This window comes from Entelurus aequoreus, linkage group LG05 (genome assembly GCF_033978785.1).
Source record: "Entelurus aequoreus isolate RoL-2023_Sb linkage group LG05, RoL_Eaeq_v1.1, whole genome shotgun sequence".
Lineage (NCBI taxonomy): Eukaryota > Metazoa > Chordata > Actinopteri > Syngnathiformes > Syngnathidae > Entelurus > Entelurus aequoreus.
In genome coordinates, this window is record NC_084735.1 from 47,068,196 (window position 1) to 47,088,022 (window position 19,827).

Sequence of the window (19,827 nt, forward strand, 5' to 3'; positions counted from 1 at the left end):
TGACAGATCTACTGGGGGACACGTTAACTTTTAGTCGCAACATGGATAACAAGCTCAGACCAGCAGATCGTTCTCCTCTGCAGAGACGAGCAGTTTTGACCACTCAATGGGACTCTCTGGAGTCCAACACAGACAACCTGGCCCAGGAGAGCAAACAGCATCTACAAATGCACACTGATGAATATATGCTGTGTCAAGGGAAGACCTCGGACATCTTAAAGGGGAAAGACTGGGAGGATGCAGTTGCAGGTGACACAAATGAAGATTTCCTCCTTTCTGATAGCATTGAAGTTTCAACACAGCCCCACACGAAGAGGAAACCTGTAATTGACACCCACATAAGGTATGTTTGAATGCTAGAAAACAAGCATGGTGCAGTTCCTTCATGAATTAATAATGCCTCAATGACACATATTTATGGTGCAGCCCATTTCGGTGGTTTTGTGTGTTGATTTTTCTGTCTTCGAAAACAGCTGCTTTAACTTAAAGTGGCTGTGTGTGTGTTACGTATATGTGTAGTTACGTCATTACGTGTTAAAACCCAGAAGAGGGAAGGGTATAATGCTTACAACACTATGGAAAGCTAGGACCCTTCTAGGCATTTGCTGAACGGTTGCAAACAGTAATATATCACTCACTGTCTTTGCACAGTGTCTAGTACAAGTGTTCACAATCTTCACTTACAAAAAAAAAATACAATTTCATACATTAAAAGTGAATGTTAATAAATGCATTTCAAATACAAATATCCCATGTATTCACAATTGAGCTCATGGTGCAGATTAAAAAGGACAGCTAATGGTGCACACTACAAAAAGGGAAATCTTCCAACACGCTGTATTTTAAGATGTCTAATGTTTTTATATAATTGTATTTTATGTCAATTGTTTTAAGTGTTTTTTAATGTATTTTATTTTTCCAAGACATTGACATTTTACAGCTTGTTATGGCTTCTTTGTTTGGATAATTGTTCATTTTAAAATGAGCAGGGCAAACATAGTTATCTTATGTCAATTAGGTGTGTCCCGATCCTATATCAATATCAGATATCAATCCAATATCAGCAAAAACTTTAGCAAAAAACAAGTGTCGGATGATATTGTTTTGCATGTAAAATCTCTGATAAAAGCAGTCCTGCAACATGTTTACTTGTGCAAAACTGGACAGCCAGTTAACATATAAATGTCCTCCAATGAGGACACAAGTTTGGTCTTTTCGAGTATTTTCATGAAGTCATTTACAAAAGATAAACTTGGTAGACATAAGGCTACTAAGAGCGTGTTGCTACACAGCAGTTAAGCATACGATAGATAGCACACAATCTAGACATACTGTATGTAAAAGGTGTTCTGATTTGACAAATATTACAGTCTAAAACAGCCTATTTATCAATATAAACAGATATCAAATAATTACGGTTACATAATATTTACAGATTCAAAGTCTATAATAGAGATGGGTACCTTTCACATTTGAACCGATACAGTACCAATTAACAGTACCTGGGAATCGATACTGTTACTCAACGGTACCCGTTTTCAGTATGTGTGTGTGTTAATACATTTTGATTGTTTATAAATAAATTAAAAAAAAATTTAAAATGTATAAATGACCTGATTATAAAAACTGCTGTCCAGTTGTTATATTTTGTTTTCCTATTACAGTCTCTCATTTGCAAGTAATACTTCAAGACGTTAGACAGCAGTACTGTATAGTTTGTGTCAGAGTCATGCATAGCTTGTATTCAGTCATGTGATTTTTGAACGGAAGTAAACAAAGTGGTGGTCAACCAAACCAATATGGCTACTGCAGAGCTGCCAAGCCTCACGCTTTGAGCGTTAGAGTCACGCAATTTAACCTATTTTCACGCCACACTTGACATTTATCACGCTTATATTTCCCCATTTACCATGCTATATTTATTATTTTCATAATAATATGCAGCTGAGATAGGCTCCAGCACCCCCCATCACCCCCAAAAAAGGGATAAGCGGTAGAAAATGGATAGATGGATAAACTTTTTTCTTCGTGACACGTCATAGTATGAGTAACTGATTGATTGGCCGAAATAACTAATCCCAGACCAATTGCATACATTCTTGTGCCTAAACCTAGCCAACCACAGAAGGCACCATGCAATGTAAACCAATCAAAAGTAAGTCTTGGCGTCTCTATCTTTCACACACACCACAGCGCAGTGTTGTCAACTTGACGACTTTCTCGCTAAATCTAGCAGCTTTCCTACTCCTCTAAGTGACTTTCTTTCTCAAAAGCAACTAGCGACAAATATGGCAATTTTTTAGATGTCCTCAACGTACAAGCGGCAGCTGAGCTTTTCCTCACAGGCGTCCCCTGTCTACCGAATGTCTGCCCTTAGACAGCTGATACTGAAAGCACATTTTGTTGTCCTTTGAAGTGCAATGGCACTTAAGTTTCATTCCAGTCAGAGCAGAAATGACATGCGCACCCACTCTGTGCAAAGCTGCTACTGTTTCTGCCTTGGTTTATTTACAGTGTGAGATTAATGTTAATATTTTGTCAATGACATGCTTCTAATAAAAACAAACTCATGTTGATGAGCTAATGTTAATGAGCCAGTCAATAGATTTGTTTTTTTTTCGTGAATATCACAACGCTTCAGTCTTTTGATCAAATTTGATACTCTAACATTTAAAAATGTAGAACAAAGAAAATACAACTAAACTAAGAATTAAGAAAATACAATTTATTTCAAATTATACATTTTTAACTCACTTTTTATGTCTCCCACTGCGTTATTCCTCTCTCCTACAGCATCCATCCATCCATTTCTTACCTTTGGGTTCGCCGAAGGTGCTGGAGCATAACATCTATTGTAATCAATTATGCAAATTAGACAATTATGACATGTAGCAACTTTTATGACAGTCAATAGCTACTTTCCTTACTGATGAATTGGCAACACTCAAAGATGAAGAGCGCTCAGAGGAGATTGAGGACAAAGACGACGGAGATGTAGAAGAGATACCAATTGTAAACACAGATGAGACACAAAAGCCAGCAGAGAAAACATTGGAGATGATTTTAATGACTAATTTTTGGTTAATTAAGACTAGCATTAGGAGGCCACAGTGCAGGGAGAGCTGCTGGAGGTGAGGACATCAGTCCAAGTATAAATCGACGCAAAAAGGGCCACATTTTTCAAACGCATCATGCCACTAAAGTCTATTGTCATTTTCTGAAACTTGGCAGTCCTGGTACTACTGTGCAGCAAACAGTGTGCAAACTATCTTAGTATGCAAAGGCCTAGAATCCTAGATCTTACCAGGGAGGAAAACTAAAGCAGATACCAGCAAAAAACCCAACTATGCAATGTAATCGATCTGTATATGTTATCTAAAAAGGATTTGTCTAGTGGTTTACGAAACCCGCATATCAAAAGTGTGTTTTAAGAACTCCGAAGTAAGTTAGAATACAGATAATATTAAGATAATATTGAGATAAAAGTAAAAGTAGATTAAATAACCTTTAATGAAGTGATCAATGCAAATTAGTGCGTTCTTTGATTCTGCTCCCTTGGACTTGAGTGATATATTCAAGAGCTACTTTTTTCGTCGACATTTCGTAAACTCTTGACATCTTTTGCCCTGCTGCATTACCTCTTGAGGAACTCTGAAGAAACGTTTATCCTTTTTGCCATTTGAACAGTTCCAACAACGCAAGCATAGGTTTATCCTCAAGCTTTTTAATTTTAGCACCTGTCCTCTTTTTTTTTTATACATGCTTCCCCTGGGTGCTGGGTACTGTTACGCAGATATTCAAATATATCTGCCTGTAACAGTTAGCAATACCCAGGTTGCCATGACGATTCTGCCATGACTATTCTGCAGAACTGTTTGCAGGATGTACAGCAATGGTTGTTTTTTTTATACTTAAACAAAAATAAAACAGAAATCGTCATAATTGGTCAAACAAACCTGATGTACAGCAATGGTTGTTTTTTTTATACTTAAACAAAAATAAAACAGAAATCGTCATAATTGGTCAAACAAACCTGCTGCAAGGACCTGACAGTGCTATTGGTCCTCTGTCCTCATATTGCCACGAATCAACAAAGGGCCTTGGAGTCACCTTTGACAGCTTGCTTAAGCTTGACAAACAAATTAGCTGTGTCATTAAATCTAGCTTCTTTCAGCTAAGACTCCTTGCAAAAATAAAACATTATCTTCCACAGGCTGACTTTGAAAGAGCTATTCATGCATTTGTGACGACATGCCTGGACTACTGTAATTCGTTGTACGTAGGCCTGGATCAGGGCTCCCTCCAGCGGCTACAGCGCTTGCAGAACTCTGCTGCTTGTCTTTTAACTAAAACCAAACGACGTGAGCACATTACCCCTGTACTGGCGTCCCTTCATTGGCTCCCAGTTACTTTTAGAGTTCATTTTAAAATGTTACTTATTGTTTTTAAATGCTTACACCAAGAAGCCCCACCCTATCTTATTGAGCTGCTGCAGCCTTATTGTCACACTAGGACCCTGAAGTCTTCAGACCAGCTCCTCCTGGCTGTCCTAAAACTAGTCTAAAAACCAGAAGAGATAGAACCTTCTCTGTGGCAGGGCCCAGACTGTGGAACAACCTTCCACTATCTATTAGGTCCTCCCAGTCGCTGAACCAATTTAAAGGCCTACTGAAATGAAATGTTTTTATTTAAACGGGGATAGCAGATCCATTCTTTTTGTCATACTTGATCATTTCGCGATATTGCCATATTTTTGCTGAAAGGATTTAGTAGAGAACATCGACGATAAAGTTCGCAACTTTTGGTCGCTGATAAAAAAAGCCTTGCCTGTACCGGAAGTAGCGTGACGTCACAGGTTGAAGGGCTCCTCACATTTCCCCATTGTTTACACCAGCAGCGAGAGCGATTCGGACCGAGAAAGCGACGATTACCCCATTAATTTGAGCGAGGATGAAAGATTCGTGGATGAGGAACGTGAGAGTGAAGGACTAGAGTGCAGTGCAGGACATATCTTTTTTCGCTCTGACCGTAACTTAGGTACAAGGGTTCATTTGATTCCACACTTTCTCCTTTTTCTATTGTGGATCACGGATTTGTATTTTAAACCACCTCGGATACTATATCCTCTTGAAAATGAGAGTCGAGAACGCGAAATGGACATTCACAGTGACTTTTATCTCCACGACAATACATCGACGAAGCTCTTTAGCTACGGAGCTAACGTGATAGCATCGTGCTTAAATGCAGATAGAAACAAAAGAAATAAACCCCTGACTGGAAGGATAGACAGAAAATCAACAATACTATTAAACCATGGACATGTAACTACACGGTTAATGCTTTCCAGCCTGTCGAAGCTTAACAATGCTGTTGCTAACGACGCCATTGAAGCTAACTTAGCTACAGGACCTCGACAGAGCTATGCTAAAAACATTAGCTATCCACCTACGCCAGCAAGCCCTCATCTGCTCATCAACACCCGTGCTCACCTGCGTTCCAGCGATCGACGGAGCGACGAAGGACTTCACCCGATCATAGATGCGGTCGGCGGCCCGCAGACGGAGGAAGTCAAGGTGAGATCGGCGGCTAGCGCGTCTGCTATCCATCTCAAAGTCCTCCTGGTTGTGTTGCTGTAGTCCGCCGGTAATACACCGATCCCACCTACAGCTTTCTTCTTTGCAGTCTTCATTGTTCATTAAACAAATTGCAAAAGATTCACCAACACAGATGTCCAGAATACTGTGGAATTATGTGGTGAAAACAGAGCTTTTTGTATTGGATCCAATTGGGTCCGGATACTTCCGTTCACTCCGTGACGTCACGCGCATACGTCATCATACCGAGACGTTTTCAACCAGAAGTTTCGCAGGAAATTTAAAATTGCACTTTATAAGTTAACCCGGCCGTATTGGCATGTGTTGCAATGTTAAGATTTCATCATTGATATATAAACTATCAGACTGCGTGGTCGGTAGTAGTGGGTTTCAGTAGGCCTTTTAATCTAGGCTAAAAACATATTTTTACTCCCTGGCATTCAAATCCAGTTAGATAGGATATTTTGGTTGTTTTTATTTTTTGTTTTATCCTTTTTTATGTATTTATTAGATTTGAGTATTTTGGGTGATATATTCTGAACTTCTTTTAAGGTATATTTTACTACTGTAATTTTTTCATCCTTCCATGTTACCATGTAAATGTGACACTGTGTGCCCCTTTTCTTATGTCTGTACAGCACTTTCGCCAACTGGGGTTGTTTTTAAATGTGCTATATAAATACATAAACTGACCTGAACTGAAGTAAGGCAAAATGCCGCCCAGAACGCTTGACCACCACTTTGAGTCTTGTATATTTATGGAGCCGGACGTGACGTCAGGTGATTACAACCTATTGAGAGAGTATGGACAACTAAACAGCAGGCACCATGTCGGGTACCGAGGACTGTGAGGCTGTGCCCGGAAGCATGCTATTGCAGTCGTTCTGACGCAAGTTTTCCTCATGAAGTAAACCAAAAATAATAAGTCTAAGTATAGTTCTAAACATACTCCAGCTCATAAACTTATATTAAAGCTTTTAAATGCGTCAAAGTATAATTTTGGGGCAATTTTGCGGGCAGTATTTGATGCAACCAGCTGCTATATTCATGCAGTGTTTAGTAACCAGCGGGCTTCTAACATGCTCCCGCTGGTGCAGAAAGCACATGACCAAAAAAACCCAATATTAACCTCATTTTGCCAAAAATCCTCGTTACGGAGAAATTAACACTTTTGTGTGAAGTATGTCAACTGTGGTGGCTGCCTCTAATGTATTGTTAGTAATCTCTGCGCCATATATGCCTGTGCTTTTACTCTGGATTTTTGGAATATTTTTTATAGGTTTTGCTGTGGGGAGTTATATTAACTTGAATACTGAACTAATGTTACTTTTTACCGCAATATGTATTAGTTTAGTTTGTATTATTGGTGACACATGCAGAGAAGGTGCAATTTTGATGCAAAGTTTTGTCAAAGTGTATTCATTCACTGTTACTAAGAGTGTGATTTACCTCGTTTGTGTATGTATGCTTGCTTACCTCGCACAAGATACTGTGGTCATACATAGCAGGGTTGTACGCTTAGCGTTTTCACTAGGAGCACCGGGGCTACTAAATGAAAAAAAATTGTAGCACAGAAAATTTTAGGAGCAATACAAAGTGTCCGGCTCCTAAATAACACAATTGTATTATTAACATTCAAACAATGTACACAGTAACACACGTGCACCCAAACCTATGAACGCAGTGCTATCATAAGGCCAAATGTAACCCTCATTTAAACATCCCTTTGCTACAGCTTTTTATAGTTAAGTCATATTCCGTCATGCTGTACACACATGTACTAAGCTACACATACAGTCACATAACATGGCTGACATCACATCACATGCAATTACATTACAGATCATAATGCTACTTATGTACACCCAGAATGACCAGTGGTGTTGATAAGGGCTGTTTGCAACCTTTACGCAGATCCCCTGGGAGGCGCTAACTTTCCAAATGCTTTTAAGCATTATATCCCCCTAACTTTCGCCTTTTAGCACGCAATGACATAACTTACTATTGGTGGTGTTCTTGTTATAATTTTTGTTTGACAAATGTAACTGAGAGCAAGTTGCAAACAGCTGCACCCTTTTAAAAACATCTCTTTCTTTCTAGTTCTTATTTAAAAAAAAAAATGTTTTGAATTACTTTGCTGGTGATATGGTTATAATAACAGATGTATTGATATATATATACTCATACAGTATACACATATATACTCACATACACACAGTTATTCATACAAACATACATACATACATACATACATAGGTACCTACGCTCCCACATACAGTACATACACAAATACAATACATACATACACACTCAAAGTTCGTACATCCACACACACATTCACTGTACAAACATACATATACACTTACTGTACATTTACATTCACTGTACACACATACATATACACGTACTGTACATATACAGTACATTCACTGTACAAACATATATACACACATACTGTACATATACAAGTACATATACATAAATACACTCATGCATATAATCACGTTTCATCAAACATATATTAATGTTGTTCCCCTAGGGCAGTGGTTCTCAAACCTTTTTTGTCATCCCCCACTTTGGACAAGGGGGAGTTTTCAAGCCCCACCTGCCCCCATCGCCCCAACAGAACGCTAATGCCAAGCTTAACATTTTCAAATTTATTGAACATCAAGTAACATCAAGTTGTATACATTCAAACTCAATAACATAAAATAACATCAAGTTCAATAATAAATAAAATAACTGTGCAGCTGTGGTATAACTTGCATCAAGTTCAATATCAAATAAAATAACTTGCATCAAGTTCAATAATAAATAAAACAAAAGTGTTATAACTTGCATCAAGTTCAATAATAAATCAAAAAAAGTGTTATAACTTGCATCAAGTTCAATAATATATCAAATAAAAGTGTTATAACTTGCATCAAGTTCAATAATAAATCAAATAAAAGTGTTATAACTTGCATCAAGTTCAATAATAAATAAAAAAAGTGTTATAACTTGCATCAAGTTCAATAATAAATCAAATAAAAGTGTTATAACTTGCATGAAGTTCAATAATAAATCAAATAAAAGTGTTATAACTTGCATCAAGTTCAATAATAAATCAAATAAAAGTGTTATAACTTGCATCAAGTTCAATAATAAATCAAATAAAAGTGTTATAACTTGCATGAAGTTCAATAATAAATCAAATAAAAGTGTTATAACTTGCATCAAGTTCAATAATAAATCAAATAACTTGCATCGAGTTCAATAATAAATAAAAATAAGTGCCACTTTGCAATCTTCGCAAAAAAAAAAGGAGGAGCTAATGCATTTGGCAAGACAGGGAAAGTGAACATGAGTTTTACAGTACTCCAGCATTAGTGGCTGCAATGAGCCTGTTTTGCACTGCACAGCTTTTCAAATCGGGGTTGCAGGCTTGACACTGCCACTGTTAAAACCTCATTGAATTCGGGGCTGAGCTGCCTTGACGCGAGTGTTTCCCGGTGAATGACACAGTGTGTCCAATGCGCATTTGGCGCAACCCTCTTTATTAGAGCCTGCAGCCCGTTTCTTGACTTTGCCATGGTCTGTGCGCCATCAGAGCAAAAGCCCACACAGTTTTCCCATTTAAGGTCGTGCTCTTTGAGGAAACTGTCCATTATCTCGAACAGCTCATCAGCATTGGCTCTATTTTTTATGTATTTGCAAAACAGCAAATCCTCGCACAGTGACTCGCCATTCACAAAGCTTCCGCTTAGCCCCGCCCCCATTAGTTACTGTTGCTATGTCTGTTAAACTTTCGCTCCTACCTAGAAATTTAAAGCCTACAGGAAAAATAAGTAATTTACATTTATTTATATAGCCGATTTCACAGACAGAATCACAAAGTGATTTACAGTGTGTATTGAGTTTGAGTTTGAGTTTGAGTTTATTTCGAACATGCAAGCATACAACATGATACATCACAATTTCCGTTTCTTTTCAACATGTTCGAAAAGGAGTAGGAAGAAGCAGAGCTTATTTAATCCTACCCATTTTCTTTACATCCATCCATCCATCCATCCATCCATTTTCTACCGCTTATTCCCTTCGGGGTCGCGGGGGGCGCTGGAGCCTATCTCAGCTACAATCGGGCGGAAGGCGGGGTACACCCTGGACAAGTCGCCACCTCATCGCAGGGCCAACACAGATAGACAGACAACATTCACACTCACATTCACACACTAGGGCCAATTTAGTGTTGCCAATCAACCTATCCCCAGGTGCATGTCTTTGGAGGTGGGAGGAAGCCGGAGTACCCGGAGGGAACCCACGCAGTCATGGGGAGAACATGCAAACTCCACACAGAAAGATACAGAGGCCGGGATTGAACTCACGACTACTCAGGACCTTCGTATTGTGAGGCAGACGCACTAACCCCTCTACCACCGTGCTGCCTTTTTCTTTACATAACAGTTGCAAAACTTTTTGTTCACTTCCTGTTCACAATTTTTTCACAATAAACTCCATAAGTAATCACAATAAAAATAAATAAATAAATAATAGTAAAAATGTAATAATAATAATTGGTGAAGTAAGTCATATTTCATATGATGAGATAAGTAAGATTACTTTAAGAATGAATGAATGGATGGATGAAATAAATTGAGAATGTTTGTCATGGTTCTTCTTCTTTGTACTTTGTAAACACTTTAAGTTTGAAGAGTTTCTTGAAGTGTATCATATTAGTACATTGTTTGATTGCTTTGCTTAATCCATTCCATAATTTAATTCCACATACTGATATACTGAAAGTCTTAAGTGTTGTACGTGCAAACAAATGTTTTAAATGACGTTTTTCTCTAAGATTATATTTCTCCTCTTTTTTTGAGAAGAATTGTTGTATATTCTTGGGTAGCAGGTTATAGTTTGCTTTGTGCATCATTTTAGCTGTTTGCAAATTCACTATGTCATGGAATTTCAGTATTTTTGATTCAATAAATAAAGGGTTTGTATGTTCTCTATATCCAACATGATGTATTATTCTAACTGATCTTTTTTGTAACACCGTTAATGAATGAAGTGTACTTTTGTAATTATTTCCCCATATTTCTACACAGTAGCTCAGATATGGTAACACTAGTGAGCAGTAGAGAATATGAAGGGATTTTTGGTCTAGAACATGTTTTGCTTTATTCATTATTGACGTGTTTCTTGCAACTTTATGTTGTATATTTTTTACGTGAGATTTCCAGTTCAATTTATCATCAATCATTATACCTAGAAATTTGGTTTCGTTTACTCTTTCAATTTCTATTCCGTCTATTTGTATTTGTGTTTGACTTTCTCTTCTACTGTTACCAAATAGCATTATTTTAGTTTTACTAAGATTCAACGATAGTCTGTTTTTGTCAAACCATCTTTTTAATTTGTTAATTTCTTCTGTTATTATTTGTATTATCTCCTGTGTGTTCTCTCCTGAACAAAACGCTGTTGTATCATCCGCAAATAATACTAACTTTAAATCTTTTGTAACTTTACAAATGTCATTTATATAGAGATTGAATAATTTAGGTCCTAGTATTGATCCCTGAGGTACACCACAGGATATATTTAGCGTTGTAGACGTGTGTTCGCCTAGCTTCACGTATTGTTTCCTGTTCGTTAGATAACTTCTTATCCAGTTTAAGACTAACCCTCTGATGCCATATCGTTCTAGTTTTTTGATTAAAATATTGTGATTAATTGTGTCAAATGCTTTAGTTAGATCCATAAAAACCGCTGCCGCACATTTTTTACTATCTATTGCATTGGTAATTTCTTCTGTAATTTCAATTAAAGCCATTGAAGTTGAAACATTAGCTCTGTATCCATATTGGTTCTCTTCGAGTATTCTATTTTTATTTATGAAACTTTCTAATCTGTTATTGAACAGTTTTTCAATGATTTTAGAAAATTGTGGAAGTAGAGAAACAGGTCTATAATTTGTAAATTGATGTTTGTCTCCAGTCTTATAAATTGGTGCAACTTTAGCTATTTTCATTTTGTTTGGAAATGTACCTGTTTGAAATGATAGGTTACTAATATACATTAATGGTCCTGAGATCTCTTCAATAACCTTTTTTATCGTTTCCATATCAATTCCGTTACAATCAGTTGAAGTCTTAGATTTACATTTTTTCACGATTGTAACTATTTCCTCCTGTGTCACATTACTGAGGAACATGGAGTTGGGATTTCGCTCTATGGTATCATTATAGTCCTCAATTGGAACTGGGTCTGGAATCCTTTCTTCCAATTTTGGTCCAATATTTACAAAATAATTATTGAAGCTTTCAACTACTTCCTTTATATTGTCATTTTTTTTATTTTCATCTAAGAAGTATTGAGGGTAGTCCCTCTTAGTTCCATTTTTAATAATGCTATTGAGGATGCCCCATGTTGCTCTCATATTATTTTTGTTCCTGTCCAATAATTCACTGTAATATTATTTTCTACATGATCGTAGTATGTCTGTTAACTTGTTTTTATACTTTTTGTACTTAATTTCTGCCTCTATAGTTCTTTGTGCTATACATTTTCTATATAGTGTATTCTTCTTCTTACAAGCATTTTTTAATCCTTTTGTCATCCATGGTTGATTATTCTTTCTCTGCTTGTTACTGAGTTGTATCCATGGACAATGTTTGTCATAAAGTATTATGAACTTGTTTAAGAAATGTTCATATGCTTCATCAACCTCTTTTTCATTATACACATTGTCCCAATCTTGCTTTTGTAGCTCAATTTTGAAGGCAGTCATCCTCTTCTCTGTGCATAGTCTTCGAAATGTCCTTTTGTCTTCCATGTTCTTCTTGTAGTTTCCATCATATATTGTAAAAACTGGCAGATGATCACTAACGTCGCTTATAAGTAGACCACTTGTAGTGTTGTTATCAAAATCATTGGTAAAAATATTATCAATAAGCGTGGCACATTGTCCTGTGATTCTACTTGGCTTTGTGATTTTAGGAAATAGACTGATGCTGTACATTGTATCAATGAAGTCATCAATAGACTTTTGCTTGTTGGGGTTCAATAAGTCAATATTAAAGTCACCACATAAGAACATTATTCTTTGACCATTGTCCATGTAAGTTGCCTTGATCCATTCTTCAAATGTTTCTATACTTGACTTAGGTGATCTATATATACAACTGATGAATATGTTTTTGCTTTTTTCCTGACATATTTCAATGGTTATACATTCTAAGATATTATCTATGGCAAATGGCATGTTTTTTTACCACTTTGTAGTTCAGGTTCTTCATCACGTACACAGCTACTCCTCCTCCATTTTTGTTGGTTCTGTTGATGTAGTTTAGTTCATATCCCTCCAGATCAAAATCTATTCCTTTTTTATCATCAATCCATGTTTCTGTGACAGCAATCACTTTGAAGGGTTCGTTGATGTGTTCCAAAAAGTTCTTAATGTTGTTGTAATTTGCATACAAGCTTTTACTATTAAAATGAATAATTGACAATTTGTTATCACATTCAATGTTGCTATTATATTGATCATCTGTATAATAAAAACAACTATTACTGATGTGGGAGAAAAAATTTGTATCTGGATCTATATCATTTTCCAAATCCTGGTTTTTGTGATCTTTGTTGCAGAAATTTTTTAGTTCCATATTTTCTTGTTCAACAAACTTTGATGTTGTTTCAATAATCTCTATAAGTGTAGGTGGATGTAATCCTGAATGTAGGTCCTCTTGTTTAGTCGTCCCTTGGAACATAGTAGTGCCGATGCTGAATTTAGGTGCTTGTTTTCTGTCAGAGTCCATTATCATCGTTGTTGTGGTAGCTGTGTAAACTTTAAAAATTGTCCAGGTCCTTGATGTCATGGACAACAATTACTCTTGCTTCTGGACTTCCATTCAGCTTGATGTAGATTTTACAGTTGGTGCTCCAAGTTCCCTGGATTTTTCCCTGCTTTCTCAAGTCGCGTGCTTTCTTGGCGATTCCAGCATTACGTTTTGTGAGATGCTCATTCATGTACACATTTGTTCCCGTCAGCTTCTTTCCCTGTCTCAGCAATGCCATTTTAGATTTTCTGTTTACGAGTTTCACGAGCACGACTGGAGTGGCGTTGTTGTTTCTTCCGTTCAGTGGGATGCATGTTTCGATTGTATTAATGTCAATTTCAATTTCTTTTGATTGCAGAAAGTTGACCACTTGCTGCTCTGCTGAGATCATATCCATTTCATCTGGTTCACCTTCATTATTCACAGCTTTCGCATAGGATCTTGGTTTAATTCGGTGCCCTGTCACGATGATATCATTCATTCGTTTATCCTGATCCATTTAATCTATGATGTTCCTCAGCATGTTGTTGTCTTCTTGAAGGATCTTTATTTGTTTGCTCATTTCAGTGGCTTCTTTATTTCTGGAGTTGTTCTCTTTTTTCATTTCTTCTTTCATTTCTTTCATATCCTCTTTCCATCCATCCATCATTTCTTCCCATTTTTCTATCATTTCTTCTTTAAATTCCTGGAATTGTTTTTGTAGTATCCCTTCTCGATTCTCATCATGTCCTGTGCCAAGCTTCAAATCAGTCTTTCCAGTCAATCCTTTAACTTTTGGCATCGCGGTAGTCGCTGACGTCAGTGCCTCTTATGTCTTAAGGGCAGTTACTTCTTTAGCGACTTGCGGCACTTTTAACTTGTTTTTTCAACAATTTCGTACCTTGCGCCGTTCAGAGATCAATTTGAGGTGTCAGCCTGTCAACTTATATCACTCCGCGACGTCGGGATCACTTTAAAACAGCTGTAAACTCGCCATAGCTTTTGGTTGCTAGGCAACCGCTTTGAACTGCGGGAGGCGCCTTTGGCTTGAGGCTAACGGCTCTTCCAACTCGCCTTATTTCAGCGTATCAGTGCCTCTCAACTGACCAAAATCAGATCGAAGATGCCAGGTGACTCTCCTGGGGCTGTGATCGCAAATCAGTGGTCAAAATCTTCAGACTTACAAAAACTCCGGTAGCAGAAGCGGAGCTTTTTTTTCTTTGCGTCCTTTTCTCATTGACAGGAAGTGGTGCAAATGTTGCAGTACATGAAATTGTCATGTAAGAAGTGCAGACATTTTATGTGATTATGAGCCACAGCTGGAGAAAAGTTAATTTTTTTTGGGGAGGAAAAGTAGCGTAGTTGGTTTTGCAGATATTAATGTACCATCGCACAGACGCGAGTGTAACAAAACAGCGACCGTTATTTAAAGTATTGCAACATTTCAAAGAATGAAGGCACACACAGATTCTGTGTGTGCCTTCTTTATTTCATAAAAATGCACCATTCCCCTCCAACAAGTCCAGACTCTGTGTCTGTTATTTTCCGGCAACTTTCGAACAACACAGGATTTCCATTCATGTCTCGGAAATCCCACAACCAGTCAAAGCTATTGTAGCCCCGCAGCCAACCACACACCGCCAACAAAGTATGTTTACTTATTTCATTACCGTACGTCCCCAAAACATTAAAATCGACATGACTGCTTGGGTTCCCTCCGGGTACTCCGGCTTCCTCCCACCTCCAAAGACATGCACCTGGGGATAGGTTGATTGGCAACACTAATTTGGCCCTAGTGTGTGAATGTGAGTGTGAATGTTGTCTGTCTATCTGTGTTGGCCCTGCGATGAGGTGGCGACTTGTCCAGGGTGTACCCCGCCTTCCGCCCGATTGTAGCTGAGATAGGCTCCAGCGCCCCCCGCGACCCCGAAGGGAATAAGCGGTAGAAAATGAATGGATGGATGGATGAATGAGCACAACATTTAGCAGTGGAAACGTGAGTTTATTTACTGTCAAGATCGTATTTTTAGTTGGTAAAATGAAATCCGCTATGACTGGTTAGTTGTTTTGCTAGCAGCTAAACTAGCATGTCGCGAGAGCAGCGATGCTACAACAATGTTTATTTTCCCTACATGTTACTCTATTTAATATATTTTTCATGGATTTATTTTAGGTACAAAATGAAAATTAAAGGGTTAAAATCTGGACTCGCACGAGTGCTACTGTTTTATTTTTTCGAGTCGCACAATGTATTTTTTCATCGCAAATGCGAGCAAAATGAAGCCACGTGAGGGCTGTTGACCAATCATTTAGGAAAGGAGTTCCCAAACGTTTTGACTCTTTTAGTATATATATACAGTATACATATATTTATATATGTGTGTGTGTGTGTGTGTGTGTGTGTGTGTGTGTGTGTGTGTATATACCTGTATGTATGTCTAGGTCTTTTTGACTCGGGAGCCACATTGGGTTAAAAGAATTCGGGGGGGTAGGCTGGGCAGGCTATTGTGAGAATGAGATATTTTTAAGAGTTTGTAACTGGAACGCTCTCATCTCGACAGTGACGTCTTTCCTAGCTCAGACTTCACCGGTGAATGAAACGCAGCATAGGTGGTCACGAACAATAATCCCGCCCCGTCCTACTGACGAGGCTGGTTTAGGAAGTTCACTGATTGGCAATGTGAGAATGAGATATTTTTACGTGTTCTTTCTTAATCAATAGTCATGTTTAAAGCAGCTAATATTTTCCCATGTGTACACTTGATGCTTGTATCTTATGTCCGCTAGTAAACTCTGTGTATCACCTTGAAGGCGCTGGAATGTGTATTGGGAGTATAATGTACTCCCTTTTTATCTTATCAGTTTAGAACAATAAAACTGTATTTCTTTCTTTTCGACAAAACAGCTCATTTTGACACAACACCTGAAGCAGCAAACACAAACAGCTTTAACTTACATTCTGTCGATGTCACGATCGATGGCTTGCCTGCTGATGGCATCATACAGCGTCCAAATAAAATGTATCCTCTTCACTTTCTCATAGGTGTTCACATATTACGATGTAGAACACGTTAAATCATCATCTTTTTGTTTTGGCGCCGCCAGTGAGAAATGTAACTTTCTCAGCTCGCAATAAAAAGCATCTGATTGGCTCTCCTTTGTCGCTAACCCCCACCATCTGTCTTATTGTACGCTATTAAAGAACTGCGATTGAATATATTCCAAACTTGTCCTACCCATTTACAAGACGAAATTAAATAAGACTGGACTTTTTCGTCTTGTTTTTAATTCGTCAACACTGGTTTACTGAGGACTGAGGGAAGGTGTGTGTGTGTGTGTCTGTGTGTGTGCACAGACTCTCGGAAAGAGGAAATATGATATCATACGAGTGTTGTAGCGTGTCCCGTTTTCAGTGGATTTCTCCGCTTCTGCGGATGATTTTGCCAACTCGTAATACATACTTTTTGTGGGTATATTAAAATGTACTTTCTTAACTTCAAACATTTTGATTTAAGGGGGCAGAGCCTCTTGCCTCTGCGTAGAGCCGGCCCCCATGGAGCAGGCAGGAGCAAACAAGAAGGCATGCTAATCGCTGGGTTAGCATGGAATAAATTGTTAGTAATCTTTAAAAAGTTTAGTTTGTTATCAGTGGAAATGCATTCGTTTTTTTTAATCTCATTTTCCGGGGTGATACATCTCTGCTTTAGTGTTGTCAAACGATCGATTAATTGCAGATTAATCACATTTTTTTAATGTGGATTAATCATAGGGTAGCACGGTGGAACAGGGGTTACTGCATGTGCCTCACAATACGAAGGTCCTGGGTTAGATCCCCGGGCTCTGGGTCTTTCTGTGTGGAGTTTGCATGTTCTCCCCGTGACTGCGTGAGTTCCCTCCGAAGACATGCACCTGGGGATAGGTTGATTGGCAACACTGAATTGGTCATAATGTGTGAATGTGAGTGGGAATGTTGTCTATCTGTGTTGGCCCTGCGATGAGGTGGTGACTTGTCCAGGGTGTACCCCGCCTGCCCTCCCAATGCAGCTGGGATAGGCTCCAGCACCCCCCGAGACTCCGAAGGGGACAAGCGGTACGAAATGGATGGATGGATTAATCATGATTAATCACATGTTATTACTTGCTTGCATAAAATAAATTAACTTAAAAATACCCCAATATTTAGAGCAGTGTTTTTTAACCTGTGCCGTGAGATACAGTCTGGTGTGCCGTGGGAAATTATCTAATTTCAACCTTTTGGGTTAAAAATATTTTTTGCAAACCAGTAATTATATTCTGCAAATTATGTGTTGTTGTTGAGTGTCGGTGCTGTGTAGAGCTCGGCAGAATAACCGTGTAATACTCTTCCATATCAGTAGGTAGCAGCCGGTAGCTAATTGCTTTGTAGATGTCGGAAACAGCGGGAGGCAGTGTGCAGGTAAAAAGGTGTCTAATGCTTAAACCAAAAATAAAAAAAAGGTGAGTGCCCCTAAGAAAAGGCATTGAAGCTTAGGGAAGGCTATGCAGAACGAAACTAAAACTGAACTGGCTACAAAGTAAACAAAACCAGAATGCTGGACGACAGCAAAGACTTACTGTGGAACAAAGACGGCGTCCACAATGTACATCCGTACATGACATGACAATCAACAATGTCCCCACAAAGAAGGATAAAAACAACTGAAATATTCTTGATTGCTAAAACAAAGTAGATGTGGGAAATATCGCTCAAAGGAAGACATGAAACTGCTACAGGAAAATACCAAAAAAAAGAGAAAAAGCCACCAAAATAGGAGCGCAAGACAAGAACTAAAACACTACACACAGGAAAACAGCAAAAAACTCCAAATAAGTCAGGGTGTGATGTGACAGGTCGTGACAGTACACCTACTTTGAGACAAGAGCTATATTGATGCATGGTTAGTTATGGTTTAAATTAATATCCAACAATTGCGACAACGACTTTTTACTGTCAACTGAGTTTCGTTTTTTTACTGATTTCGGCTGGTGGTGTGCCTCCGGATTTTTTTGACGCAAACAATGTGCCTTGGCTCAAAAAAGGTTGAAAAATACTGATTTAGAGAATACATTTTATTATACAGCAACATGATTTAATAATTGTTTCTCTGTAATGCACATCATTTATTTGCTCAAAATTTGGTAACAGTTGTATCTAAATTCCAGTCATGTTTGTCTTTTTAAGTGTAATTTGCCAGTCGGAGTCTCCTCACTCATCTTTGCACTGATGTATGCATTGACCCAATCACTGACATTATAACACAGACCTGGGCATTCTGCGGCCCCTGAGCCGCATCCGGTCCTTTGTACGTCCCTGTCCGGCCCGCGTGAGGCCAATCATAAATTACAAAATAAATTTTAAAAAGTCTCTATTTCGAGTGTGCAATACAAGGGTGCTGCTTTTGTTTTGAAAAGCGTTATTTGTAATTACTTCCGTGTGGACGTATGCTCGTGCGCGCAGCTGCAATCACAAATTACAAAATAAATTAAAAAAACATCTATGTCGTGCGTGCAATACAACTGTGCTGCTTTTATTCTGAAAAGTGTTATTTATGTGCGTATCCTGTGAGTGAAGGCACACAGCGACAAGTGATGCCCGGTTATCCCCGAGACGCTCTAAAAACAAAAGTTGATGACTAATGGCGTGTTTTCAACAAGACATGGACTGCCAAGTAAAGGTAAAGCCGTGTGCTTCATTTGTGGTACACATGTTGCTGTGTTTAAAGAATATAGTGTAACGACCTGCTGAAGTTGATGTTGTGTTCTTGAGTTGCGTAAATGAGGAGTGAGGATACGTGCGTGTGGAAGGAACGAGATAAGTTGAGCTGTGTTAGTATAGCTTGCTCAATAAAAGTTTAAAAAGAGCGTCAGACTTGGTGTGCACTTCTTCTGGACGCTACAATTGGTGTCAGAAGTAAAACTTTGTGCATACTGCGCTGCTTGTGTGCTCAGCCGGCTACGTCATCGGGAGGTACGTGCCACGTGAGGAGCTCGCCGCAAAGAGAGAGAGAGACAGAAAGAGAGAGAGAGAGATAGAAAGAGAGAGAGGCAGTGTCTACAGGTGCAGCGCACGCTGCTTGCCATGGGGGAATTCCGCCCTCAATGAAGACTCCCAGGATTGATGGCAAGGCGAACTGGGAGGCATTTCATCCCACTTTTGACATAAATTGTAGAGTCCAGAAGAAGTGCACACCAAGTCTGATGCTCTTTTTAAACTTTTATTGAGCAAGCTATACTAACACAGCTCAACTTATCTCGTTCTTTCCACACGCACATCTATCTTCACTCCTCATTTCCGCAACAGCAACGCTTCCTCCTTCTTCGCCAATCACCTTACAGGCGTGCTACGTTCACAACAAAGAGGATGCAGGATAAAGTGACAGAAATTGAAATTTTTGTATTGTAATATACATCAGGAATTG

The 19,827-nt window shown here is 38.4% G+C and overlaps 1 protein-coding gene across 1 annotated transcript in view; it reads left to right on the top strand.

The window, feature by feature from the left end:
- LOC133649943 (uncharacterized) overlaps positions 1-19,827 on the top strand; it is a 30,120-nt gene continuing 10,293 nt past the window's right edge. Inside the window, exon 1 of the mRNA XM_062046660.1 lies at positions 1-343. Within this exon, the coding sequence (XP_061902644.1) occupies positions 42-343 (302 nt within the window). The 5' untranslated portion in view covers positions 1-41. The remainder of the gene's footprint in view (positions 344-19,827) is intronic.